A 26,670-nucleotide genomic window follows, 5' to 3' on the forward strand; every position below is an offset into this window, starting at 1 on the left:
GTAAATCCTGGGAAGAGTGATTTGACCTGCTGTACTCTGTGACTCCTGCGCTTTGCTGGGGCACACTGTGGGGGTTTTGGTGTGGTTTTGCTCTGGGTAATTCCCAGAATTTCAGCCATCATTCATATGGTGGTGTGTAACATATTCAGAGAACACAGCTTTTTTTTGACCTCCAAGATGGTCATTATTAGTATTTGTTTGTATTATTGTGATGCTTGGGGTGTAGCATTCACTGCTGAAAAAATAAGAGTTAGAAATAAAAATTTGTATTTGCAGAAACAGGAAAGAAATATGCTGGGAATTAAAAGAAGCTTACAAAAAGCTCATTATAGTCATTACTGCTGGAAAACATCTCAGAACAACATGTGGATCCCCCAGTCAGTCAGATAAATCAGATCATGATGTGAATGGAAATGCCGAAATTTCCCCAAGTTGCATAGATTTTTCTTCTTGCTATTCCTGTCTTTCCTTGTATGTGATGAAATTGGCTGTTTAGTAAAACCTGAAGCAATTCCAGGTAAAATCACTGAGATCTGAACCTTGTCTACTATTGCAGCTATTGCTTAATAAAGGAACTTCAAAAAAAAAAATCAAATCCAAGCCTTCAAAAATGTAATGCATAAAAGTGTGTAAGAAATTGTCTTATGCATGTATTTCTTATCATTTTTTTTATGAAACAATTCTACTACAGCCCACATCAGAATCCATTTAAATGAAAGAGAGCTGGCTAAAGAGAAAATGGAAGTAACTCCATTTCTGTTCTGATACTCAGAGAAGCAGGGGCAGACAGAGGGAAAAGCCTGGACTCCAAAGGGAACCCAGGGTGGGTTGATCCCTCTCAGGACAGACCTCGGGGTGAGGGGATGGCCCCATGGAAGCAGCAGCAAAGCTCCTGGCTGCTTCTCTGGGTGCAAGTTTTGGTCTATGCCACTCCTCAGTGCCCCAACAAATGGCAACACTCAAAGCTCTGTGTGGCCTGGAAAACAGCCTCAGTTTTCTCCCATGGGTTCAGCATTGTGTGTCTTTGCATAGAACTGTTTTATTCCCTCCACAGACACACACAGGAGCTTTACAACGCTGAGTAATAGCCCTGTGGTGGGCTAAGGAACTTTCACTGGCCTTAAAGATTTTGGTGAGGCCACGTAGCTGGAGGAGGCCTGTGCAACTAGGCTGTCTTTCAAAAATGTTTGACACAGGACTGCTTTCCTGACTCCCTGTGGAAAATGGTTCTGCAGCTCAGTGCCCCCCACTATTTTGATAAACTTTCTGCCTGTAGCTTCTCTTCAGGGCAAATTTGCACAGGGTTTGTGGTGCTGATGTCCTGTTATCCCATGCCTCCAGCAGGCATTTGTTTTTCAGCCCCTTGTGATGTCTAGCATCATTAATTTCTTTAAAGTACATGATTTTTAAAGAAGCTCCTGGTGGAACTGGTGGCACTGTGATGCAAACCAGAGCTAGAGTTCTTGAAGAGACTTTGTTCACTTCAGTTGTACATTATGCAGGGTGATTGCTAGCTGATTAGAAATTCTTAGGGGTTTGCCTTCTCTTCCTTAGAGACCCAAAAAAGTTGCAATTTCTATACTGAATAGCCCATGAGCATGCTAGTAAACCTTTACTACTGCTTAAATTCCCATACAGCATTAACAGACTGTTGTTTCAAAACAGTCTTGAATTTGTTACGATTCTACATCAGGAAAGTACAATTCAAAAAAAGTGTATGGAAACGTGCTACTCTGTGTGTGTGTGTATATATATATATATCCGAGATTGTATGTTTAGAACTATAAATCACATTTAGGTATTTGCCTGACCAAATTTTTCTGGACTTACTGTTCTCAGATTGAATTTCCTTGTTTCACACCATGCCTGAGACCAAAAGCCAGTTATGTGTTTTGTGTTACAAAGGTAATCCTAAATCTTTAGGGTAATTGTCTGGCACCAAGTTCCTGAAAAGTATTGCCTGCTAACTGTGGTTTGACCAAAGTCAAGTATTTGGAGGAAAAAGAACAGTAGGAGCTGGGATGTCAATAACTGGTTTGTGAAAAACATCCCCAAGGAAGTAATTTCAGAGAGAAACTGAAGTTCAAACTTCCGTGTTTTGACTCCTGCTCTGTTTATTCAGGCAGTATTGTATGCCATGGGCCAGGAGCTGGAACAAGACATGACACTTCCATGTGAGGAAGGCTGGGAAGCCTCAGTGCACCCCTGTAACTGCCTGGGGTCTCTTTTCTGTCTGGATCTGTGGGAATCCATTGCCACAGGAAGGAGGTGTAAATGTTTAGAGCTTGGGGCAAGCAGAACAAAGGCATTACTGTAGTTCTTACAGGCTCAACATTTTGCAATCTCAAGGCTAGAGGATGCTAACAGGATTGATCTAGAGAACAATTAACTACAAAATCAGGTTCTGTACCAAGATGGATGTGTTAAAATAACTTGACAGCCACAACTGATCACATCCCTCTAACAAAGGATATAAATGATTACACTGAAGTACGACTGAGGGTGTATTCTTTAAATCATTTTATGATGCTGTCAGTGCAAACAAGACTCACTAGTAAAGGAACAACTAAAATAATTCAAAACGAGTATATTTGAAATGCAAAATCCAATTCAGTCAAAAAATACACATTAATGGAAGTAAACAAAACTGAAAATTGTCAGGAATATTAAAAAAAATCCCTTTTGCTCTCCCCCTTTAAATTAAATATGCTGAAAACAACTTATATAAAAACATTTTCTGCTCAAGACCAGACAAGCACCTAAGTGAAGTTTCAGGTACTTCTCTGGTGAGTAATGCAGTTTTTGATGGTTTAGCTAGGATTTAGTGTCTGTTAGAGGCACACAGATGATGGCTGCACAGCATAAAGAATTTTAAGTTTTACAATAAAGCTTTATGCTAAGGCAAGATAAACAATTATTTATTGAAAAATGTCACAAGTTATGGAAGGGTTTTAGAAACCTAAAACTGCAATGTATACTTTATATATGGACAGTTGTCACTTCAGCACCACTAACAGGGCACTGTAAAAACATTGCATTCCACAGTGCTGCTACTTTTTTATTATTATTTAGCAGGAGTGAAGAGACTTAAATTATTCTGCACTTTATCCAAGGTAACACGCAAATCTGGAATTGGAATATAGCACCTCATCTTTCTGTTTTGCTGACTGTCTCTGCCAACACTGCACGTATGCAGCAGCAGAATGCTGCAAATTAGGATCACAGCACACAAAGCCTGTTGTCTGGAAAACTAGTGGGACATCCCAGAACATCTCTGCCCTGAAGCTTCAGCTTGCAGAGGAACAGTTAACCCAGCTTCTGTGATGTTCATCAGCACTTGCTGGATGCCTCTGAGCTGCTTACAGAAGCAGCATCCTTTCACACGGCATTTACAGATTCTGAAGCTTCAGTATTTATACAGACTCCATAGGTTTCTGAATTTCGAGTAATCAGTATATTAGGAGAGCATTGGATGTTTATTGGAACACCTTTTTCGTTTAGACTTCTCTCACTTGAAATAAAAGCCTAAAGCCAACTTAGAGATTTAATCTGAATCAACAGAAACTGGCTCATCATTGTACAACAGCCTATGATGCATCTCAGTCTGCTACACCGCGCAGTTACAAACTCTCCCTTTAAATGAACCTTTTTTCACCCCATTACCTCACAGCAGCACTGCTCTGCACTCCCCCAAGAGACACTGTGCTGCCATCAGAACATGAGAGCCACACAAACATGGGAAATGTGGTATTTGGTCTTTTCATTCCAGTACAGTTTGCACTACTTGCAGCTACTTCAGAGTCTGCCTAGGTGAGTGAAAGCAGCACAACAGCTCTAACAGAGGCTCATTGTGGTTTGTGTATCAGTGGCCTTTGTCCCACCTTAATAACTCACAATGAGGTACTTCAGAAACTGGTAAATCCCACAGTGATACATACAGATTACAGCAGCAACTTGTGCAAGAACAGTAAACTCTATTTGACTGGTATGCTTCAACTAAGAAACCCAGCCATATATTGTAATTCGAAATTTGAATACAGAATGGAATAATTTAATGGCATATCGGGGATTAAGTCCCACAGTTTGTGGATCAGTGCGTTTACACGAGGATCTCTTGCACGGCAGATGTGCCTCCTCAGTCAGTCCCAGCAAGTGATTCTCTCCTGCTCGGGGATCAGGCTCCAGTTGGGCGAAGGCCTGTCAGTGGCCAGCCAGTCAAAGTCATCCACCAGGTTCCAGTTGTTACTGTTTCTGTCCAGCCCAGACGACTCGAAATCTCGCTCGATACCGGGGTAGCTCCAGGAGTAGGGGGCGAAGGAGACCTCCGAGCAGGCCTCGATCACGGCGCGGCTGGTCACCTGCACGTAGACCCGGCAGTCGCGGGTGCGGTGGGTGCGGAGCTGCTGGCAGGCCAGCGCCAGCAGGCAGTCGCTGCAGCCGTCCACCAGCACGGAGGTGGACACGGGCCCGCAGAGCACGGTGCAGCCGCTGCAGTCGCGCACCCGCAGCGTGTTGGGGTTGCCGCGGAGCCGCACCCGGCAGCCGCGCAGCTCCGACAGCAGCACGTCCCGCTGCAGCAGCTCCGCGGGGCCGAGCTCCAGCTCCGCGTCCTGGGCGCCGCTGAACCCGCACAGCGGCGGCCCGCCCGATTCGCCCTCGGCGAGGCCGTGGCCGGGGTCGGGCGCGGCGGGGTCCGGCGGGGCGGGCTCGGCGGGGCGCGGGGCGCTGCCCGGGGCCGCTTCTTTCTTGAGGGCGCGGAAGGCGAATTTCTTCTTGGGCTGCAGCTGCTGCCGCCGCGCCGTCAGGTCCCCCTGCAGCCGCGCCACGGTCTCCTGCCCCTGCCGCACCTCGTAGGGCGCCAGGAACCGCACGCTGCCCGTCAGCAGCTTCTGCAGCGCCTGCAGGCGGGCGGCCGCCTCCTCCAGCGTCCCCGCCGCCAGCAGCGCCTCCACGGCCTCCCGCTCCCGGGCAAAGGCGGCCAGGAAGAACTCACTCTGCTCCTCCTTCACTACCTGCGCCTCCTTCTTCTGCCGCTGCCGCTCTACGCCTTGCTGCCGCTCCGCTTCCCGCCGCTGCAGCCGCTCCGGCAGCATCACGGCGGAGGCGGCCGAGCCTGCGGCCACCTCGGGCTGTGAGGGAGCCGCCATCTTGCCGCTCGCCTCCCCTGCGGTCACCAAGCGGCGCGCGGATTGGCTGCCCGCAGCCCTGGCTGCGTCGCCGCCGCCGATTGGCGGCCCGGGAGGCGCGCGGCGGGGGAGGGCGGGGGGGCCGGAGGGAGGGGTCCCCCGCGGTCTTAAAGGGGCCGCCGCCTCTCCGCGGGATGGGGTGAGTGCTGGCGGCAGGTGCCGTGCGGGGCGGGTTATCCCGCTTCCCAAATTAGCTCCCGGGATATAAATGAGCCCCCGCCCCATTCCCCCGCTGTGCCCGCGCGGAGCTGTCTGCTTCTCTCCGCTGCTGTGCTTACACCCACACCTCCCCTCCCGGGCCGCGCCCGTCGCCGCCGGCCCTGGGCGCGGGGGCTCCCGCGAGCGGCGGGCCCGGGCGGGCTCGGGAAGGGGCGGCCCGGGTCGGCTCGGTGCGGGCTCGGGCGGGAGGCGGAGGGGCCGCAGCCCAGAGCTCCACCTGCCCTCCCGGGCGGGCTCGGGGCCGCCCCGAGGCGCCCCGTGCTGCCCCGTGCTCCGGAGGCGCCGGGCGGTCGCGGCCCCGTGCCCGGGTGGGGTCCCCCGGCAGCCTCACACGGCCGGCGCCTTCGGGAGGCTCCGTGCTCTAATAAACCTTCCCTGCTGCCTCCCTCTCCCCAGTGAACTGGCCGAGGAAAAGGCTGCTGAGCCTTGCAGGTAACTGCAAAGGTGCTGCCAGGTGGATCGATTTCTTCCTCGCTGCTTATTTGGTTTCTGGAGTGTTTTGTTCCAGAAGAGAGTTCGGTTCTTGAGGGAAAAGTGGGAGCAGTGCCAGTGGATTACTGTGCCCCTGCGGGAGGGCTGTATGAGCAATCCACACAGGCCTATATGGAAACATGGGAAGGAAGGCTTTTATAATTAGGAGATGTGTATTAAAGTAAATTTGCAGCAGGAACCAGAAATTAAGTACACTGTCTGCAAAGTAAAAAAGTGACCATTGTTTTGCTGTATTCGAGATTTTTTTCCTATTATTTGGATTTTAATTTGTGCAAAGAAAGTTAACACTAAGCACTCTTCTAGTAACATGGAAACAAATCTAACTCCTGTCTATTTCTACAAATACCATCTCCTTCCCCTTGTCATTTTGAAGTTACTTGTAACAAATTGACACAGGACCTAAGACTGTCCATTGAAACAAAAAGGTGGTAAACCCAAAGTAGATAATCTGATTTTTCTGTCTTCTGTTTGGCAATAGCATGAGTTTTTTACCTTATGTTCCTGTTTGGAAGTATAGGTTGTTCCTTATGTCCCTTAAGGTTAGCATTTAAAAGTACCTTTAGCTTCAAAGTAGCTGTTGTTTTCTGTTTCCTGAGAATGTGGTTTAATTTCTGTGTTAGAAATGATATAATGCTGTTAGAATGTACAGAGTACCTGAACCTTATATGCAATAATGTCAGTCCAGTTTGGATGACAGAGGAAAGGCAGTGAAATGCCTTTAATCCTTGCGAGAGACTCACACTAAAATAGAGAATATTTTTTTTCCTTAACAGTGTTAGCATATAAACTGAGGGGATTGCCAGGGATCCTTATGTAACAGTAGCGCTTTAGAGTAGGTTGGATGGACAGTGGGATAGGTGGAGTGTTTGATGCATTACAGCTCTTAATGCAGCATTACATCTGTTGCACTACTGCAGTGTCCAGAATTTTGGTTCTGAAGAATTAGATTGAATCTTAAAAAAAATAAAACCTCTTATGCTGTAGAATGGGACTGTGCTCAGACATGAAAAAGGAAGGGTATTGAAATAGTCTCACTTGATAGTTTTTCCTAGCAATGTGTTTAAATGATACATTTAGTAGTATCATTAGGTATTTTTTCCCAATAAATAGTCAAATCCACTCCTGTAGTTATTGCAGCAATGTTCCATTAGGTGGGAATATGGTGCAATTAATTTTCCATAAGAAAAAAAGTCCTTATTTCCATGTTGTAGAAAGATGTGGAAGTTTCATTTCAGCTAGGAGGCTCTGTTTGCCTTATGCTCCCATGAGTCTAGCTAATACAGGTGGTCACAGTGATGGAAGTGCTTATCCTGTACATGAGGATATTGACAGAAAAAGGTTTTTGCGGTTTTTCATGTGCACAAATATTCCTGGAGTATGGCTTTGTTATTGTTAATGGAGATGTGAGCCAGTAGATGAACTGCACTGGGTAAAAGAACTTCATGTTGGAAGGATTGCAAGCAAATGTTAGTGTGCACAGCACAGAATAATGTTAAGTATTTTGTGCTGTACTATAATTACTAATTACTCCTTATTGTATCTGGGCACTTAGGATGCTAGGTATTCTGAATTGTTTTTTCTATAGGTGATTGGAGGTCTGAATTAATGAGGACCAAATACCCTTGTGAATAGGAGCTTCTGGGAGAGACTGGAAACTTTTCACCTTGCTAATGTGCACAATTGTTATTTTGGTCAAAAGCACAAGTATACCCAGAGACAAGAAGGTAAAATGTATGACCATAATGAAAAATTCAAAAGGGAGCTGTAAAATTCTTCCAACTGTTTCATCCCGATGTTCCAAAATTATTTTCCACACTTACAATTTTAGGTTTTGTAGAATTTATATTGGCATGTGCATTTTTTTTTTTTTGGTGGTCATACAAAGACTGACAATTTTCCTCCTGACTTTGCTGGCAGCAACTTCTATGTTTTGAGGCTGCTGCGTGTGCCAGACAGTAACCACCTGAATAAAATGTAAGCTTTCTAGCTCAGGCTTGGAGTCACTTGGGTAAGCTGTAACAAGTAGTTTGGCTGTTTGAGGATATGAGAAAAAGTAAGGTACATAATTCTCTGTGTTTTATTTTTCCTATTTTTTCCCTCTTGCTTGTGCTTTTGTTCCTTTCTGGTTTGAAAGTAGATATCAGTCATTTCAGTAAGACCTTGTGCCATTGTTTGAACTCTACAGTGTCATTTATTTTATGTGAAGGTGCAGGTTGCTCTTGTTTACTTTGATCTAGTGCTGTGAAACTCTGGAAACATGAGCTCCGTGCGTGCTTCCAGGTTTAAGTCTGTGTCCCATGGTTATCAGTCATGAATGCTATCTGCCTGAAATATTTCCTACTGATTTGCTATAGCTCAGCAGCATTACCTCATAGCCTTTTAAGTGAGATGTATTGTGTAGTTCAGCTGAAGGTTCAAGATCCTGTCTCGTTCCATCATTATTTTAAGAAGAGTGGGGAATAAAAGGGAGGTCCACAGAGGCAACTGTGTGCTCAGCCTCATGATAATGGATTCTTACACCTGAGGTTCCTGTGCTTGTAAAAGTCAGGGACCTCATAGATGTGGCGTGATCTCAAGATGTAGATTTGCAGTCTTGTAAGCAGAGGAAGGAAGGAAGTAGAGTTATTCCTTCTCATCAGTATGTATTCCCAGCACTGACAATTTTTATTCCAAAGGGTGTTATGCATGTATGTTGCACCATCACACACACAAAAATGCTGTGTTTTCAAGAAAAGCAGCAGCCTCTGTGCCTTGCATGGAGCCCTTATCTGATAGATGTGATCTCTGTCTGCTGGATTGAGTTTCTGCAGCAGAGATTAGCAGAGCAGCGTAATTACTTCTGGCTACAAAGTAAGTACTTCAGTGGCTTGTGCAATCAGCGTTTCTACTGATGGTTTTAGTAAGGGCTCTTTGAACTCCTCTGGCTCTGTGATCAGGCATTAAAGATGTAAGCCATGTTATGATTCATTTAAGATACTGTAGGCTGCGCATTTGTCACGGTGCAATGGGGCTTCATTAAAAGTGAATGTTGAGTTACTGTATCTCGGTTCATTTGGAAAAAAGAAATTCTTTGAACCTTATGTTTGGCATACTGATTTTTTTTAAAAGCTTTTTTTGCACTAAAATGTTGTGCTTTATATATATCTGGCCATATGGAAAGCCAGGACAATGTAAAATACATGCCTTTTAAAATCACTTATTGAGTGTTAAAGCTAAAACTATGAGACTTACTTGGTGCAACTTAATTGCTGTGAGTAATGCCAAAGCTCTGAATGTAATCCTTGGGAATGCTTAAGATACTAATTATATTCCAACCAGTCAAGGTGCACTTGTTTTGAAACTAGTCTGAGCTGGTCCCTTCTGAGAACATGGTGTTTCCAATGCCAAAGGTGGAGAAACAGATTAATTACTACAAAAATGAGTTATCCTTCAAAACCAGGGACAGGCTTCAAAGCATAGCACTTTATGACAAAAGGTACTTTCAGATTAACAAAGCAAGGCCCAAATATGCTAAACACAAGAGCAGGAAATGACTTAGGTTTGGTCCAGGTCTAGCTGCTGACTGCTATATAGAATCCTAAATTGCTAATTGACTGTAGGTAAATTCTGGAGACTGGGTATGTAAGCCACAGTTACTGCTTTATGGACTCTCCCTTTGAGGCAATTATTCTATTAGTTATGGAGTTTCTGAGAGTTTTTTTCATTGCCTTGCTTTACATTTCAGATACTTTTACAATTATTTTTTAAATGCATTTCAGAAAACTATGTTATTGGACTAGCCAGTTCAATGGACCACCTAGGTTCAATAGCATATCAAAGTTTTTTATTTTAGAATTATGACTCTTACTTGCAAACATATTCCATTTATCTTTCTGAGTGATTTAAATAAAATTAACTTCAAGTCATATCCAAGTTTTCCTATTAGCTCTCCTGCAGTATATTCCCTAGTGGATAAAACTATACTTGTATTCTTTTTGCCATTTATTCATCTTAGGAAAAAGTCTGTCAGCTATAATTTTGAATGAGGGCTTCCTCCTCCTATTATTAGCATTTGTTCTCCAGTCTAAATCTGAGAATAAATTCCATTCATATTGATACCCTTTCTAGTCATAATATAAAGACTTCTTTTACAGCAATCTTCATTCATATCCAAATCTTACCCAGTTGATTTCATAGCAGGAACTCAGAAATGTCCAAGTAAAACTATTCTGTCTCAAAAGTTCTGACTTAGGTGGTGCTTTATTAATAATGTGCCTGTCCCTTCTGTTTGTCCATTTTGTCTTGTCCTTATGCAAGTGTAGCCTAGCAGGTCTGTGTTTCTTTCAAGAACACAAATGGCTTTGGTATAATTTACTATTCCACTGTATTTCTGTATCCCTATATCACACCTCATATTATGTTTTAGGCCTCCTTTTTTGCTTAAATTCCTCCAATTTTTTTTTTTTTTTTTAAACAACATCCACAACACCTCAGTTGTATCAGGAATGCTTCTCTTGTTAGTTTCATTGCCAGGCTGCTGTTTTTAATTAGTACTATGTTTAAAAAAAACCCAAACCAACACCTAAATCCTTGTGTCCAACTATTGGTTAATATACTCATCTGTATTTCTGTATCCTTACTTATCTGATTTTTTTCCCATTAATTTGTGCTAGCCAAATTAACTATGAATATGATAGAACATTGTCCCAATTTCTGCCATCAATTTAGTTTAAATTCTTCCATCAGTTTTGGCAGTGTTAGGTGGACAAGATTACTTCTCCATTATTTCTGTAATAAAGCTCTGTCTCCAGACATGAGGGTATTTTTATTTTTTTCTTATACATTTCAGTGGCTGAATATCTTAAGATTATTCTAACCTGGAAGTGAGAGCTATTAATCTTTAAAACTTAATTCTCCTTTTTAGGGTACTTTAAGCTGAAGAATATGAGACTATATTTAAATAACCTAGATAATGATATAGTAATTCTTGATCTGTTCCAGTAATAATTTTGAATTGCAATTTGTTTAAATGGAACCTCCAGTCACCATGTTTTCTTTGGCTTTACTTAATTGTCTGCTGTATGTCAGGTCTGCTGTATGTCAGATCCCCATCTCAGAGAAGCACAGTTCTCCAAAATCTGCTTTTTAGATTCATCCTAGACCAGCCCTGTCGGCCTTCACACAATCTCCAGTCACAGAAACCTGTCTGTCTTCTGGTATTGGTGGAAATCTCTTGTTCTGAGGTTCACTCTTCATTACCCCCTCTTACTGCCTATGTCCTTACCAATCACCCCTTAAGATACCTTTGGTTAAGTAGTCCTGCCTTTGGTGTGATGATTGATACTGGAGTCATGCAGCTTTATAAATTACATCATGCAATTATGACCCAGGTTTTGTAAGTACTGTTTTGGGTAAGGAAGGCATGGTATCAAGCTGAACATTGTAATGTTTAGGTAACTTTTATGGGTGAGTCATCAAAATAGTGGTGGTAATTGTTCAGAATTTGGTGGCTATTGAACTGAATTTTTCATGTTGTATGTTACATTTATATTCCAAGTTAAAGTCCTTGTCTGCTTTCATGCCGCTGTATTTGGGCGCCCTACTTTTCAAGTGACCTCTACCTCTCTATTGCCTGTGCCCTTTAATGATGACCTATTTGTTGCTGTGCCTTCAAGCTTAGTTATTTTTTAAAATTTAAATAATTAATTAAGCCCTATGTAGATAGGTAAAAGGTGTGACTGGAGATGAGCTGACATAAGAAACACATTAATGAATGGAAAGAAAAAGCATGGGAGGAAGAAGTGTCATCAACAGAGTTGAAGGATTCAGTCTGAGGAAGCAAGGCTGCAGTGAAGCAAATGGCATTCTTTTCCATGCAATGTATCTCTGAAAGGATGCAGTGAGTTGAGGTTACAAACCATCTATTCATGCAAAAGCCTTGGGATGGCTGTGGAATTAATTCCTTTAGTGCACTAGTTTAGTCCCTATATTCTTCATAATGAATCTATTGCTGCCTTACCTTCTTTTGGGGTACTAATTTATGATTGTACAAGAATTGGAGTGCATGTGATGCACACCTGAAAAAATGGGCTGAATATCAGCAAAGTGACTTGATGTAGGAGAAACCTGAAGACAGAAAGAATGAGGGTGTTTTGTACCTCCTTATTTTCTCCCTCTCAATATCTAAGCGTAGTTTTCAGTTCTTCACAGTCTGTCATTTCAGGGCAATGTATTGGATCACTCCAAATGTCATTTGGTGTCTTTGCACACCTATGAGAGTGGTATTTGTTAAACAGCATGGTCACAGTTTGACAGCTGGTGTCAAAATACAGCCAAGTAGTTTGTTGTGTGATGAGTGCACATGACATTCCCAGTAGCTGTTTTTACACCAACGTCTCTCAGTCTTCCAGAGATTTCTCTTCTTCCTTTTGTCACTGGTCTTTCCTTTCTCGTGCTTATTTCCCCTTGCTCCTTATAAAGCTTCTACAGGAAAGAAAATGTATTGGGAAAGAAAATGTATTAATGTGATGGTGAAAGCTAAAGAAAGGCAGCAACCGACTGTGCATTGTACATAGGACTCTGGTTGAAGATGACAGCTCTGAGCAGGTGACCTTGAGGTAGAAGAATGTTGACATACAAGGGTCTGAATGTTGAATACAAGGATATTCAGGCAGTAAGGCAGTGAGAAGAGGGGCGACCTCTTGGGGCAGTGACACCCAGTTCTGAAGCACCACGTGATGCTCTTAAAACAGCATTGAGTACCTGCCAGGAAAAAGCAGTAGTTCTTTACAAACATGGTCCGAGAAATTCTGTACTACACCTGAAAGTGGTAACATTACAGCTGATGGCTGCATTCAGACCTCTTAGTATTGAAGGTAACATTAAATGCGTACTTCAATAGGACCTATAAAGTTACATCCAACCCTTGATTTTTTTTTTGCTAACCATTTCTACCTGTGAACAAATATAGCACATGTGTGTAGATATGGAGAAATCTAGTTACTGCAGGGTGCTTCATTGTATAGATGATGTTAGTTCTCCTTCCCTTTTTGTACTGTACCTGCTTAGTAATGCTATTGTCAATGCTGCCTTGAAACATCCTTTAGGGAAAGTAAGTTATGGTACCATCATGGAAAACTTATGTAGGATTCCTTGTGTCTCTTATGGTAACAGAATCCATTCAAAATCACTTGCCTTCCTTTCTCCAGTTCCTTCTTTGAATTGTATTGCTTGCTTCCTATTTGTGGTTTCTGTAGGACTGGGAGAGTAATAATAACAACAACATACTGATCAGATGCTCAGCCTTGTAACCTCTGAAGCAAAGTTCCTTCCTGTTAACCAAATGAGAATGCTGGTGGTGTTCTTCCATACAAGTTCTCACTTGGGCAATATTCTCCAAAGCCAGTGAAGCTGAGCAGGTTTGAATTCAGGGCAGAGGTTGGCCTTGAAGCATTTACTGAAGTTCGGAACCTTGAAGTGTTGGCCTTTTGGATTTTCTAATGCTGGTGTCAGGAGTATAGGCTTACAGCTCTTGCAGAGCTCTTTGGCATGTGGTGTTTGTGTCCATACTGTGGCTGTTGGGGTCCTTGCTGCATTCATGAAAAGTGCAGTTAATAATCTGGCTGATGGCCAAGGCACAGCCACGTGCAGGTGTGGTCTGGGCTGCACAAAGGATCTGCTGGACTCGTGCTAAGGTTTCTTTGCTTGGGCCCAACCCTTCCACTTTGGGAGTGATCTGAAACTTCCCCTCACTTTTCTACTGGGGGTGTGCATGTAAACAAGGTTTGTAGGCGAGTCTTGGCTTTGGCAAAAGTTTGGAATTGGTTGATTATTTCAAAAAATAATATAACCAGATTCTAATTGGAAAACAATGCTGAGGTGGTGAGATTTTTTTTTTTAAGATAAGCAATCTGGCCAAGTTCTTTGAGAAGGTCCACTTAGTACACTGCCGTTAACCATTTTTGATATAGTTGCTCAAAAAATCTAAAGCATTGTGAGGTTTTTTTGAGCTGTGTGAAGCTAATAAAGAAGGATGTGCTACTAAATAAAGTCTTCAAATCCTTGTCTCTAAGGAGTTTTAACAAAGTTACTTAGGAATAAAATGGTAAAGTCCTTGGGAATTACCATAACTAGCAGAAAAAGTGTCTTAAAGAGATTTTTTGTTGTTCTTTTAAAAGCATTACCACACATATATTTGCATGCTAAAAATCTGCTTTCAATCAAAATAGTTTTTTTAATAGACCAGACTTCTCTGAATTATCTGCAAAAATAATTAATTTTTTAGAATTAAATTGTTTTCAATGAATGAATGAAGTGAATGGTGGAAATTGGAATAGTTTTCTATAACAAAAAAGCTTTGAACAAAGTTATTAATGCTTTTAGCTGAAGTAAACTGTAGAATAGCATTAAGGAACTCTCAGTGCTATAACCTTTGACTTCAAATTAACATTTTTAGGTTACCCAAAACTTTTTAAAGTAGTTGAAGTTCATGTAATTTGTTTCCAGGAAGGCTGATAAGAACATATCTGAAAATACTTAAAATAGTATAGCTTGCCAGGGGATCAAATCATATATTTTTCAAGGTGACCTGGCATTTATTTTTCTGGGGAGCCCCCTGGACTTGCATTTATTTTTCTGGGGACCCCCGCCCACCCACCAAGCTTATAGTGATTTACAGCTTTAATATGAAGGAAATCAGCCAAATTGTTAACGTTAATTTTAATAGGATAAAAACTTTGTTTTATTTCCCTGTAACCCCAAACAAACCCCAACTTTTAACCTAAAGCCAGCAGCCTAGGCTAGGTCTCCAGACCTACGGGTTTCTGAAAAACACCCCCCGCACACCCCCCCAAAAAAAAAGGAGCCGAAGTTTTTAAAGGGCCTGGCTTTAAACGCGGAGCGAGGATCGCGCCGGGGCTGGGGACTCATCATGCCAGGGCGGCGGTGCGTGTGCCCGGGCGCCGGTCTGCGGCGTTGTGTCCCGGCGGAGCTGCGCGGCCGTGCCGTGCCGGGCCCGGCGGTGCGGTGCGGTGCCGGTGGCGGCGGCGGTGCGGGCGCGGAGCGGAGCCGAGCGGAGCCGCGCTCTCCTCCCGCTCGCTTTCTCTTTCCCCCTCTCTCGCTCGCTCCCTCTCCCGCTCGCTCTCCCCCCTCCCTCCCTCGCTCTCTCGCTCTCCCTCTCTCTCTCCTACACTGCCAGCCCCTGATGTGATGGCGAAGAAACCCCGTTGACAAGGCACTGCTTTTTCATGACGGTGAGTTTCCCTTTGAGTGTATTATAATTTTGTGATAAAAATTTCAAGGAAAAAAAAAACACACAACCTCCTTCCTCCCTTCCTTCGGGGAGGGAAAAGAGAGGGGGGAAATCTATCTCCAGACAGACAGAAAAGAAAGAGGAGCAAATTAACGACCAGGAGTTGCCAAAACCAGGATATTAGGTTTCAGCCCAGAGAGCTATTGGCTCTGGGGCTATGTATATAAATATATATCTAGAGAGAGAGCGAGCGAGAGGGGAGACGAGGAGGAAGAAGAGGGATATTTTGTGGGTGGCTGTTGTTTGGGCAGATGTGGATTCACATGGAAATGAACTATATATATTAATTTTTTTTTTCCGCGAGGATGGTGGTGGTGGCTGCTGAGGGCACTTAAAAAAAAAGTTGTTTCTTAAAATAAAGGCGCGGGGGGTTGAAGGGAGAGATAAGGTTTCAGGTCCAGGCTGATAGCTGCAGAGAGGGGAGAGGTTTGGGGTGGGTTTTTTTTTTTTCTTGCTGATGCCATGCAAATTCAGGAGAGGAGGGAAGAAAAATCTCTTTTAATGACTCATTGATTGAGCCGGTTTAAAATTAGTTGTTGTTGTTGTTTTTTTTTTTTTTCCGCCCCCTTGATGGCCATCAAGAGAGGGATGGAAAGAGGAGAGGAGGGAGAGAGAGTGTGTGTGTATGTGTGAGTGTGAGAGAGTGAGAGGGAGAGAGGGGGATAGAGAGAGTGTGTGAGGGAGAAAGAAAAATAATCTTTTCAAATCTCCTCCCTCTTTTTTTTCCCCCCTCGTTTCTTTGCTTTTCTCTAAAGCTCTGTGGTCTGTGAAACAGTCTTTTCTTCCTCCTCGTCGGGAAAATGGAGACACTTCGTCTCTCTCCTGGCTGTGCAGCTGGGAAGGATTTTTCTTTTCTTTTTTCCTTTTTCGCTCATGGCTTGATTTTTTTCTTTCCCCGTTCCACTCGCCACCACCCTAATCTTGTCTTTTCTTTGAGCTTGTGTCTCAGAGTTGTACCTGCTGGGGATTTATTTTTCACTCATTTCCTCGTTTTCGGTGTCGCCAGTAGATTTGATTTGATTTGTTTGGTTTTTTATTTGCAATTTCCTCCGAATCGCTCCGTGCCTCCTGCTTTTAACCGAGGAATGGAAACGGTGCCGCTTTTTGTGGGTGCGCGAAATGCTCGGGCGGTAGGTTTGGGCTAATGCGATTTTTTTTTCGCCTTTTCGGGATCAAGTTTTTCGATGTGTCTGTTATTTTATTTATTTAATTTTTTATTTTTCTTTTGGAGAGAGAAAATATTTAATTGTAACGTCTCTTTAAAACACAATAAAGCGTCTCTTTCTGGAGTGACCCCTTTGGCTTTGCTATAGAGTGGATGTGAACCCGATCCTTTGTGTTGCTGGGATTATTTTGCGTAAAAAAAGCAATATTTTGTAAATAGATTTTTTTACTTGTGGTTTAAGAGAGTAGTCGGTTGTGAAGGGGGTTTTCTAAAATGGTCACTGTTCACATTTATTGAATCATGGGCGGTATTCAGTATGTAAATTATATTTTGTTTTTTGGTATTAATTACAAAATTCAGTTACAGATGATGGCAGAAAACAGGTATAGAGACGTTAAAAGCCGGGCAAAATCGAACGACGTGTAGAGGGCACGTTTATATTTCCTTAGTGCTGTTCCTAATCAGTGTGGGGAGGAATGAGATGTGGAGGCCTCTGCCTTTCGCCATTCCGTGCTCGCCGCTTCTCTCCTTCCTCGGGCTCGGCAGCGCGGAGTGGCCGAGGGGCTGCCGGACAGAGAGGACAGCGGCTCCGGCGGCGGTCCCGGCCGTGCCCGGGCTCGGCGGGCAGGCAGCCCGGGCTGCGCGGGTGAGCGGGAAGATGGCGCTGCCTGGCTCCCTGCCAGCGTTTGTTGCGCAGTTTCACCCGCTCTCCTCCCCCACGGGCGCCATTTTAAGGTCCTTTCTGCTGTCGCCGCGCCGTGTGGGGCGGTGCCGTCGCGCCCAGCTCGGGCCATATTTCTGTGTCGTGTCTGGGAAGCGTTTCTGCTTTGGGAGCCGAGATCTCCCCGAAGTTCTCAAAGCCTTGCTTCCCTCCCGTACCCCCCACTCCTTTCCTAATCCTTGGCCACCGTCTTGAGGAGCGGTTAAACAGCCTTGGCTCGCACGGGCCCGTACGCGCAGCTTCAATCCCGCCAACAGCCCTTACAAGCTTGTTGTCTTTACCTCTGAAATACGCGTTTCTTGTCATTCAGCGTATAGGAATTAAAAAAAGATTTGAAAGAACATTTTTTCTGACCGATGGCCGAAAAATAAAACATGACATTAAAAAAGAAATCCACCTTCAAAAATGACCCGGTGTAGTGCATAGGGCAAGGTATTCTTCATTGAAGAGGTTTCAGTAGTGCTTGCAAAAATAAAAGCACAGGTAATTTTTTGGTGGGTAGGTTGCTTGTTTTGTTGCTGTTACTGTCTTAGTAATATCTTGATGTGGGGAGGGGACTAGCATATTTTCAAGTTTTTATTGCTCCTTTATGTCTAAGGGGAAGCTGCTTTTTCCAAATTACTTAATTTGACAGCTCCACCTTAATATATTTTTAAAGTTTTGTTTTGGTGCTGTTTTCAGGAAGAGCACTCCAAATACCTTTTTATTTCAAAACCACTTTTTTTTTTTTAACATTTGTGTATGATCTGCTCAGAGCTCATGAGGCTTCAGCTTAATACCCACATCACCTGTACCTGGGAAGAGCAAAGTGTGCTGCCAAACCAGCTTATGCTGTGCCTGCTAAGGAGTGTGGAATGCTTATGTAGTTCTTGGATTTATGTTTTTTTGACACATCAGAGGAGGGCTTCCCCATTCTTATTGCTCATTCCTGATAGAAGTGTGAGATTTTTTAAAATTCAGGAATAATCTTAAGATTTTTTAATTATTTAAATGTTTAAATTTTTTTGTCTGTTGAAGGGTTTTAACCAACATTTCTGTGAAATACACTCATTGCTTGGAATATACAAAAAATTGTCTGGCTATAAACTATCTTTTTGAAAGACTTTCCTGGGGACCTGTTAGCATTTTAGCTTTGAATAAAACACCAGCTATGAAACTTAAATTGCTTACAGAGATTTTGAATGTAGAATACAGTATTTGTTCACATATTTCAGAAATCTTACGTCATTAAACTCACTGCTTCTTGAAGTGATTATTTTCATTCACAGGGATCTTGGGATTAAGGTGGTGAATTCTTTTTTTTTTAATGGTAGCATACTTTTAAATAATAAAATTTCTCTCTTATGCCTGAATGTCTGGAAGAGTGTGTGTGATTTTCTTCATTAATTTGTGAAAATAGTGAAGAAATGGCAGAAACAGGATAAAAATGAGCAGTTTATATTCCCTCAGGGCCTAGCACTTGCCAAATGACTATATATAATCTGCACAGTGGCCTGCTTGCATTAAAGCACAGTATATTCTCATCTTGCATTGAAATCTTTGTTGGCTACTACTTAAATATTCCAAACCTGTTTTTTTTAAATGTGTTTTTGTCTGTCTGAGTTTAAAAGTTTTTGGCTGATGCTGCAAGTAGCACTTTGCATTGGGTGTCGCTTGTTTACACTGCTGGAGGAATGCAGAGCTCACCATGTTGATAGAGTAGCCTGGTTGTCCTTCCATTGACACCCCTTGGCTTACTCACTGGTGTGATACCTGGGTGTTAAGGTGTGTGCTTGTTTTGGGCGTACTGGGAGTGTTTGCTTTGTGTGTGATACCTGGATCCTGGGATTGAAAATGCTAAATGTGTGGGCTCAGTTGAGGTCAGTGCTACAGGGATGGTTGCACTGTAGCTAAGTATTTACATTACTTTATGGATGTGCAGCTTTCCTGCCCCAGCTCCTTCACATGTCCTTTTCCAGTACAGTTTATGTATTTATTTTAGTTCTACTGAGAGGAAAGCCCCAAAGTTGTGCTAGTATAAGCTGCATATCCACTTTCCTCCAAGGTCCCTTTCTGTATTGATGGAGTTTTCCAGCAGAGGAAAGCCCATGGCTAGAGCTGAAGAGCTCTAGGATGCCTGGGTGTGCTGCCTGCTGCCTTTGCAGAGTTTTGCTGGTATACTTCCACATGGTTTCCAGAGAAGTTGTATCTGTTTAACTGCAGTTGGGTTTCACACCGAGGCTCTAATGGTCAATGATCGTGCCTCTTCATGCTGCATTAGGCTTGTGGTAAATCTAATGGCTGCTGCTTTTTAGGGTAGATGTAGCAGCCAGTGTGAAAGTGTGTCATTGCTGTCTAAGTAGTGGCTGCAGAGCAGGCATAAGAGCTTCTTTGATAATGTAGTCACTGTTCAGAGAGTTGGCAGAATTCCTTACAGCGGTTCTCCTGGAATAAGCTGCATCTGTACTTGAAAGGTTTTTTATTGCCATATAGACATGGGGATTGTCTACAAAAACAAGTGTGTTTTCCTTTCTTATGGTGGAGGAAAAGCAGTGACAATAATAAACTGTTCTAACATTCATTGTGACCTGCCACTGTTTTAATTTGAAAGAGTGAGCAGTTTTGGGAGGGCCCTTGTTACGCCACCATAAATGCATAAGCATCGATCTGAACTGAGGTTTTTTTTCAGGTCATCACATAGTTAAATGAATATGTGTATTTTTTTTCCAAGTGTTAATTTGTTCCTGCTTTCATAGTTGAAAAAAACCCCAACTACTCTGTCTGTAATATTTTGCTTTATTTGAGAATTGTTGAGGTTTTAGACAAAATAAAGATTACCATCATTAACGAGCACAGAGAGACTATCAAGTTTTTTTAAAATTATTCATTTATTTTCTTGCGCTAGTTTAAAAATGTTCTAGGGCTAAGGGAATCCTTACCAAAAGAATTAGAAAGCAGGCAAAATCCCTGTAAAAACCTAGCACAGTTACCTTTTTCTCATTGAAGGTATTGAGAAGGTGTGGTGAAATGGAGAGGGAAGGTCTGGAGAGGAGGATTTAACTTCATTGCAAGAGACTGATTATTTTTGTAAAGTCTGATCTTATGCCTTGTCTCAGGTGGATCTTGCAGTAGTTTTACTGTGAACTTGATCCAAGCATAGAATTTCAAGATCTGGTGTTGGAGCTTGAATTTATTGAGATAAGTCAACTCCAGAAGTTATCTTGGCCCCACTGAAATAGGTGGTGAAATTTCCACTGGCAGTCAGCAAGGCATTGTCTTCAAGAAGGACAGCATGGAGGATTTTCAGCTTGGATTTGGGGTGTTGATATGGACTGCACTGCTGAAGTAGTTACACATCTGTCAGTTAATCCTATTCAGTTTTCAGTAGACTTCCCAAACATTATAACTGAAAGGAATATAAATGGCTGTTCAGCTAATTATTGGCAGTTGGTAGCAGATACTAACTAGCTCATCTGAACCATGCTTGTTTCAAAGTTTGGTTTTTAAACTAGTATGGACTAGAGTGGCAATAAAAAGGTATTAATTGGGCATTGGTTTATAAATGAACTGAGAAACGTTCAGTTCATAAAGAAATTATGAGCCTGCAGAATATTTTTTCAAAATCTCTAAAAACTATATGCTCACAATGAGAAGTATGAGGCTTGAGTATTCTTGAGTAGAAACAAGGTAAAAACCATCTGCGGGACTGACTGAACATTTCTTGGAGTATTATTTTGCACAAAGAACATTTGCTAACAGTCTGTACTATAGCATACAGTAGTTTGTAAACATGCTTAAGACCATCTCATATCTTCTGGGCAGGTGAATGTTTCCTTCCTAAGGAACTGCTGAGATTCTGCCTCCTGCACCTCTTGTGGGATGAAACCAGGACCTTTCAAAATGTTTTGTGAATATTGAAATTCCTGAGGAATTGTGTATGTGGTGGAGCAGCTTGGAGGACAGAGCCTGAAACAGGCCATAGGATAGTGATGAGCATAGTCACTGCCAGAGGAATGGTCTGAGCCCAGCCTTTAGCCTGGGAGATCCCATGGGATAAGGAAGCATCCTGACCTTCAGGCTGAGGTTACTCTAGATTTTCTCCATGTGGTTTAAAAAAATCTGTTTCCTGATAAAAGTCTTGTTAAGATTTTGATATTGTCAAGAGCAGCTGTGGATGCAGTAGAAAAAAAATTGTATTGAATAAATCAGAAATTGTGTGCTGAACATGTGTATCTCAGGGAAACCGACTGTAGACAGCCACACAGGGTGTTCACTTGTGTACCTGGTGTGTTGACTGTAGCTGGATTAGCCATTCCTGTCATACATACTGTTAATTGAACTGCACATTTCCTTTTTTCCCCCTAACATACTAAAATATAACTGTAGTTTTTGGACGTTTGGTAAGTTGCCTCATTTGGCAAACTCAAATCAGTATTTTTTAATGGTGTACTAAAGGGAAATGTAGGAGTTGGATAAACAGCCTGTTGTAGGTTGTCTCTGTTTTTTATTTACCCTTCTGTGTGTGGAGCTGGATGTGTAAGCACCTCTTAAGTGTTTGTCTGCCAGATCTTAAAAACCATGAAGAGGTATAATGTTGTGCCTAGCAATTCCTGAGAGGAAGCACTTTTGTGTTTCTTTTCTTGTTCCTGTTTTTCTGATTCGTGAATTGTTTCTATTTTTTAAAGTAATTTTTCTTAGAAAGGTTTTTCATAGTTCTTTTGAATGTTTAAAATTACAAATTTCTTCTCATACTTTGTTGCATACAGATGTCTGGAATATTGATGATTAAATTCAGTGCTACAGCTAATTTCAAGCATTGCAAATTTATCTTAGAAGTACCATTCAGATTTAGATTCTTGGAATGAAAACTTATTTTTGAATATTAAGAAGGTAGTGCTTGCATAATGCACTGTGTTACTAGATTAGAATTCCAAATTTCTTAGTTTTTTAGCTGTATTTTAGAGCACAGTTCCTGGTAGATTTTGCAATAGTGTAGTAACTTTTGATTACTCTGGAAAAGAAAATATTCATAAGGAGTAATTCCATATTGTAGGATATAAGTACGGCATAGTTAGTTTATGAGTGAATAGTAAGTCTTTGTGTTTCACAAAGTGCATTTTAAAATGATTATTTTTCCTTACTCCTGTTGTCTTGAAATGACCATTTTTGGATAATTACAACTTCCAAGTGAGGTCTTAATTTGCAATTAATTTTTCAATATTTACCTCTTTTCCATTGAGTACTTGTCATTGTTCTGCAGCATATAATATTTTTACAGTAATGGGAGGGGGAAGTGGAAATACCTCTTAATATAAATTTTTGTGTTCCATCCATGTAAAAATCAATTTCTTAAAAACACAGGGCTTGACGTGATAAAAGCAGTTCTTAAGTTGATTATAAGATAGTCTTGGTTACTTACAAGAATCTGAAATTCACTTTGCAAGATACTAGATTGCTCAAAAGTAGTATTGACTTTAAATTTTAGAATAAACTATATGATAATAAGGGTTTGAGTTTACACTCTTTTCTCACACTTCTGTGTTGCAGAGAATGCAAATGAGGTCTGGTTGTTCCTGTCTAGGAGTTTCCTTCGCTGAATCCAAGGCTGCCTGTTGGATAGGAACCTGAGAGAGAACTGACAGGGTAAGGCAGGCAGTGGTTACAGCACCTTAGCAATCAGAAGTGCACACTAGGATGATACATTACCCAGGAAATGATGAAACAGCTTGGGGTTTTTGTCCCTAGTTCAGAAGCACACAGAGCAAAATATTAGCACTGTGGAAGTTAATGAGAGTTTTAGTGGAGTTTTGTGTGAGGGAAGGACATAATTTCTGGGTGTTTAATCTCTGCAGTCAGTGTGGAGTCACTTAATGCTGCTGCAATCCTTTTATGTAATTTAGCAAGGGATGGATTGGGTTAAATAGAGTTATCTTACTCTGTGCTCAGAAAGGTTGTGAGGGATGCAAATGCCACGAATTTGATGTGGCACGCTCAGTTCACAGCAGTACCATTCCCTGCAGTGACTGTTGCAGTAACTGATTTGTTCTGGTTTTGTTTTGTGGTGATTGTTTTTCCAGTGGCAATGCATTTCTTCAGATATTCCATACTGCTGTTGGGATTGTAGATTAAAATTCTGAATGGAAAATGATAGAGCAACAGAACAATTTAGAAGATTTTATAGGACAGGTTCATTATAAAGCATGAGAGAGATCTTGTCAGAATTCCTGCTGACAGGGTGTGTACAAAGGCACACTGAAGTTGTGAGGATCAGTGGGTGTATGTCATAACTCCAACAGTAATTGCTTCAGGTGCTGGGGATGTTACTGTGTGCAAGTTTGATTATCTCCCATTATAAAGGTTTAGCTACAGCAGTCATTACCTTGCTCTAAAACATCGATTTCCAAAGGTCAGTGTTCACTCTCAGGAGTCATGCTGCCAATCAGGAATTGATCTCATGTATTTACACAAAACTAGATTTTTCCAACAGTTTTGCAGACAGATTTATTTATGTATGACTTATCATATTTTGATGTTGATTATATCACACTTTTTTGGAAATTATTGTTCTAGATTAGCTTGTGCTTTTTACAGGAAGTGAAAATAGGTTTATTGCTTTGTATCTGAAACGATCTGTTAAGGCTGTATGAAATTATAAGTGACTTTGAGAAAGAAGAGTAATTCTGTTGTTACAAGCTGGAATAAGACTTGAGTAAATTTAAAATCTAGTGTTTGCAGCTCTTAGAATATGGATAGTATCTGAAGTGTGTGTGAATAGTTGGACTGCTTTTGGTCAAATCTGGTTTTTATGGCACTGCAGGTTGTAGGCCCTGCATGTGTTACATGATACTGTGGATTGTGTAGCATATTGGTTAAAAATTTAGGGTGGTAAGGACCACCTGGCCCTGGCCCTGGCCCTGCCCCCTGCTGTAAGCAGAACAAGCTTCATAGTTAGAACAGGTTGGTCAGGGCCATTTGTGTTTTGAAAATTTCCAAAGAGGATAATTACAACCCCTTGCTTGAACATTCTTGTTTGTGAATGTTTTTCCTTGCATCTGGTTGGGATTTTTTGTGTTACATGTTTTGGCTCTTGCTTTGTGTCTTGCTGTGTGCTGATGAGAGGCGACCTGCTTGGCTCATCTTTGTCCCCCTTTTAGCAGACTGCAGGTAGCACCTGGGTTTGCCTTCTGTTGTCCAGGCCTAAGAAAGGCAGTTCTTTCACATGACCACATGATTTTACTTGCACTCTGTTGGACTCCTTCACGTTGTTTTGTATTTCTTTTAAGAGCAGTGTCTGTGTGTAAAAGCCAAACAGATTTCAGCTGGGAGCTCAGAGTGCTGGTAGAAAGGGAATAATCGCTCCCCTGGCCCGCTGCCTGCACTGTGGTGATTTGTGTATTCACGTGTGCTACAGCCCCGCATGTGCTTTAAGCTGACTGAAGCACTGCTGCCTTCCCCTGTGTTTAACTATCCACCTACCTCATCCCCTCTGTTGTGCTGGCACTAGGGCTGCTGTAGCCCTGTGGCAAGCCAAAACCAATCAAGAAGCTCATCCTAAGTTGAAACAGATCAATGTATTTTATCAGATCAGTTTTTGTTCCAGATGACTCTTCAAAGCCTTGAGCTGACCCAGGAAAAGTGGATGAGAGGAGGGCAGGACTGCTCTATTCATCTTCTGTTGCTCTTTGCTCTGTAGTAGGTCAGAGTGTTGAAATGAAGGCAGAGGCTTTAAGGCCAAGTAATAAGAGTCTCCCAGAGGATTGGCTTGCATAGCTGGGATTTCCTTGTCAGTTTTATTACTTTCAACTTCTCTTATGTTCCGTTCAGGAACGTGTGATAAAGGGCGCTCTGGTTATTTCCCAGAAGGGATAGGCAGGGCTTCTTGCACAAGTACAGTTATCCTGTATGTACTGTATTCACCAGTGTGGTAGCAGAGATACAAAATAAAATAGTAGGGGCTTTGCTAATAAGCTACAGGGAATATCTGTGCTGGTTTGTAACTAATTAATGAGGATTGCCCTTTTAAATTAGTTGGATGCACCAACAGGGCTGAATTTGGCCTACTTCTTGTAAGCGGATTTTTTTTGTGTCTTTTTTTTTTTTTTAAGACACTGTAGATCAGTATTGATAATTAGATATTTGCTAGGCTACATTGTAACAGTGCTCCAGCAGTTTGTGTGACTCTTCCCAGAGTGTATTTTCCACAGCTGTCTCTAGTGTGGGCTCTTGGCTGTGCCCTGGATGCATTGATGGGTCCCAGTGGCCCAGCCAAGCCTCACCTAGCGACTCCACTGGCTGAAGTGGAGGCTGATCCAAATGTAGAATTGAATCAATGTTTAAGAGTATAGGCCAGTGGTCTCCAAATGTTTTTGATTGCACACCCCTATTGGTAAGATTTTTGAGCATGCACCCCCAATATATTTGTATTAATTTGCATACACAAGTGTATGTGTGTATATTAAAGCTTCATATACTAGTGAAGTTTTAATAATTTCTTCTTGCACCCCACTGGATTTTCTTGCACACATCCTTCTTTGAAGACCACTAGTTTAGGCTTTATAACTCTTTAACTTCACTCATTGTAGCAGGTTTTATTTTTAAATTCTCATGGCTTAATATGGTTTATACCCATTTCATACATCACTCATTGCTTTGGCCCACTGTATTTTAACAAACAGTGAGGAGGACACAAAACTAGAAAAGATAGTTGGCAAGAAAAGTGACAAACTTTTCTATTATTTGTGCATAGGAATGGCTTTAGGAAAATTCCTCAGGACAGCCTTGCTTTTGTTGACACACTTTCAAATGATCATCTATGTCAAGGTCACATGTTGCTCAAATTCCTCTTTTTGAACTAGACTTTTGGGTGAGTTTGTTTTTGGGTGTGCGAGTACTCTGTCTGATTGTTTGCTGCTGCCTCTGTTGCTCTCCTGAAATTATTAACAGGGCACTAATTGTTTGGTAGTCCTTGTTGAAAATAGGCATTAGTTAAAAAGATTTAAACCTGCAGTGTCCTGGTTTTGGCTGGAGCAGAGTTGGTTTTCTTCCTAGTGGCTGGAACAGTGCTGTGTTTTGGCTTTAGGATGAGAATAACACACTGATATTTTAGTTGTTGCAAAGCAGTGCTTGCACCAAGCCAAGGCCTTTCCAGCTTCCCATACTGCCCTGCCAGTGTGGGGGCTGATTTGTATTTGTAATAATAAATACTGTGACCAGGACTAGAGGGGCCCTGCCTCCAGCTGGGTGAAGGAAGGGGACTACAAGGTTTGACTACCAGGTTTATTGGACTGTGGATTTGGCATATGGAACCCACAGGACATACAGGACTCATTTCCACAACAACCTCATGGACTACTAGATGAAAAAGTTGGACATATCTTGTTTCCTATCATGCATCAGTCTCTGGGAAAATCCAGCAATACAAAGGACTGTTCAAGGCCACTCTGAGAGTAAGGGGTACTGGGACGTACAGACATTGGGATAGGGGATCTGCTAAAAGGGCTGGCCTTGCCCAGTCAGAACTTTCACATACTGTAGAAGTGGATAAAGTTCCTATAGGGCACACAGAAAATTGTGTTGTGGAAGGCAATCTGGGTTGTTCCTGTCTCAGGCAAAGGCAGAC

The 26,670-nt window shown here is 42.2% G+C and overlaps 2 protein-coding genes across 9 annotated transcripts in view; one reads left to right on the forward strand and one right to left on the reverse strand.

Moving 5' to 3' along the window:
• Positions 1 to 2,572: 2,572 nt before the first annotated feature.
• TBCC (tubulin folding cofactor C) lies at positions 2,573 to 5,163 on the reverse strand. The gene has a single exon (XM_030945324.1). The coding sequence runs from the start codon at positions 5,145 to 5,147 to the stop codon at positions 4,140 to 4,142; it is 1,008 nt and encodes a 335-aa protein (XP_030801184.1). The 5' UTR covers positions 5,148 to 5,163; the 3' UTR covers positions 2,573 to 4,139.
• A 116-nt stretch (positions 5,164 to 5,279) lies between these two features.
• The window catches only part of BICRAL (BRD4 interacting chromatin remodeling complex associated protein like), a 45,230-nt gene continuing 23,839 nt past the window's right edge, over positions 5,280 to 26,670 (forward strand). Inside the window, exons 1-2 of one of the 8 annotated variants that reach the window (XM_030944902.1) lie at positions 5,312 to 5,325; positions 22,599 to 22,694. The gene's annotated coding sequence lies outside the window, so the exon portion shown is untranslated. Of the gene's footprint in view, positions 5,326 to 5,658; positions 5,838 to 15,027; positions 15,128 to 15,679; positions 16,317 to 18,038; positions 22,695 to 26,670 lie in introns of those variants that run through there. The other 7 variants (XM_030944900.1, XM_030944903.1, XM_030944906.1 and 4 more) reach the window with 7 other exon arrangements.

The sequence above is a fragment of the Camarhynchus parvulus genome, chromosome 3 (genome assembly GCF_901933205.1).
Source record: "Camarhynchus parvulus chromosome 3, STF_HiC, whole genome shotgun sequence".
NCBI lineage: Eukaryota > Metazoa > Chordata > Aves > Passeriformes > Thraupidae > Camarhynchus > Camarhynchus parvulus.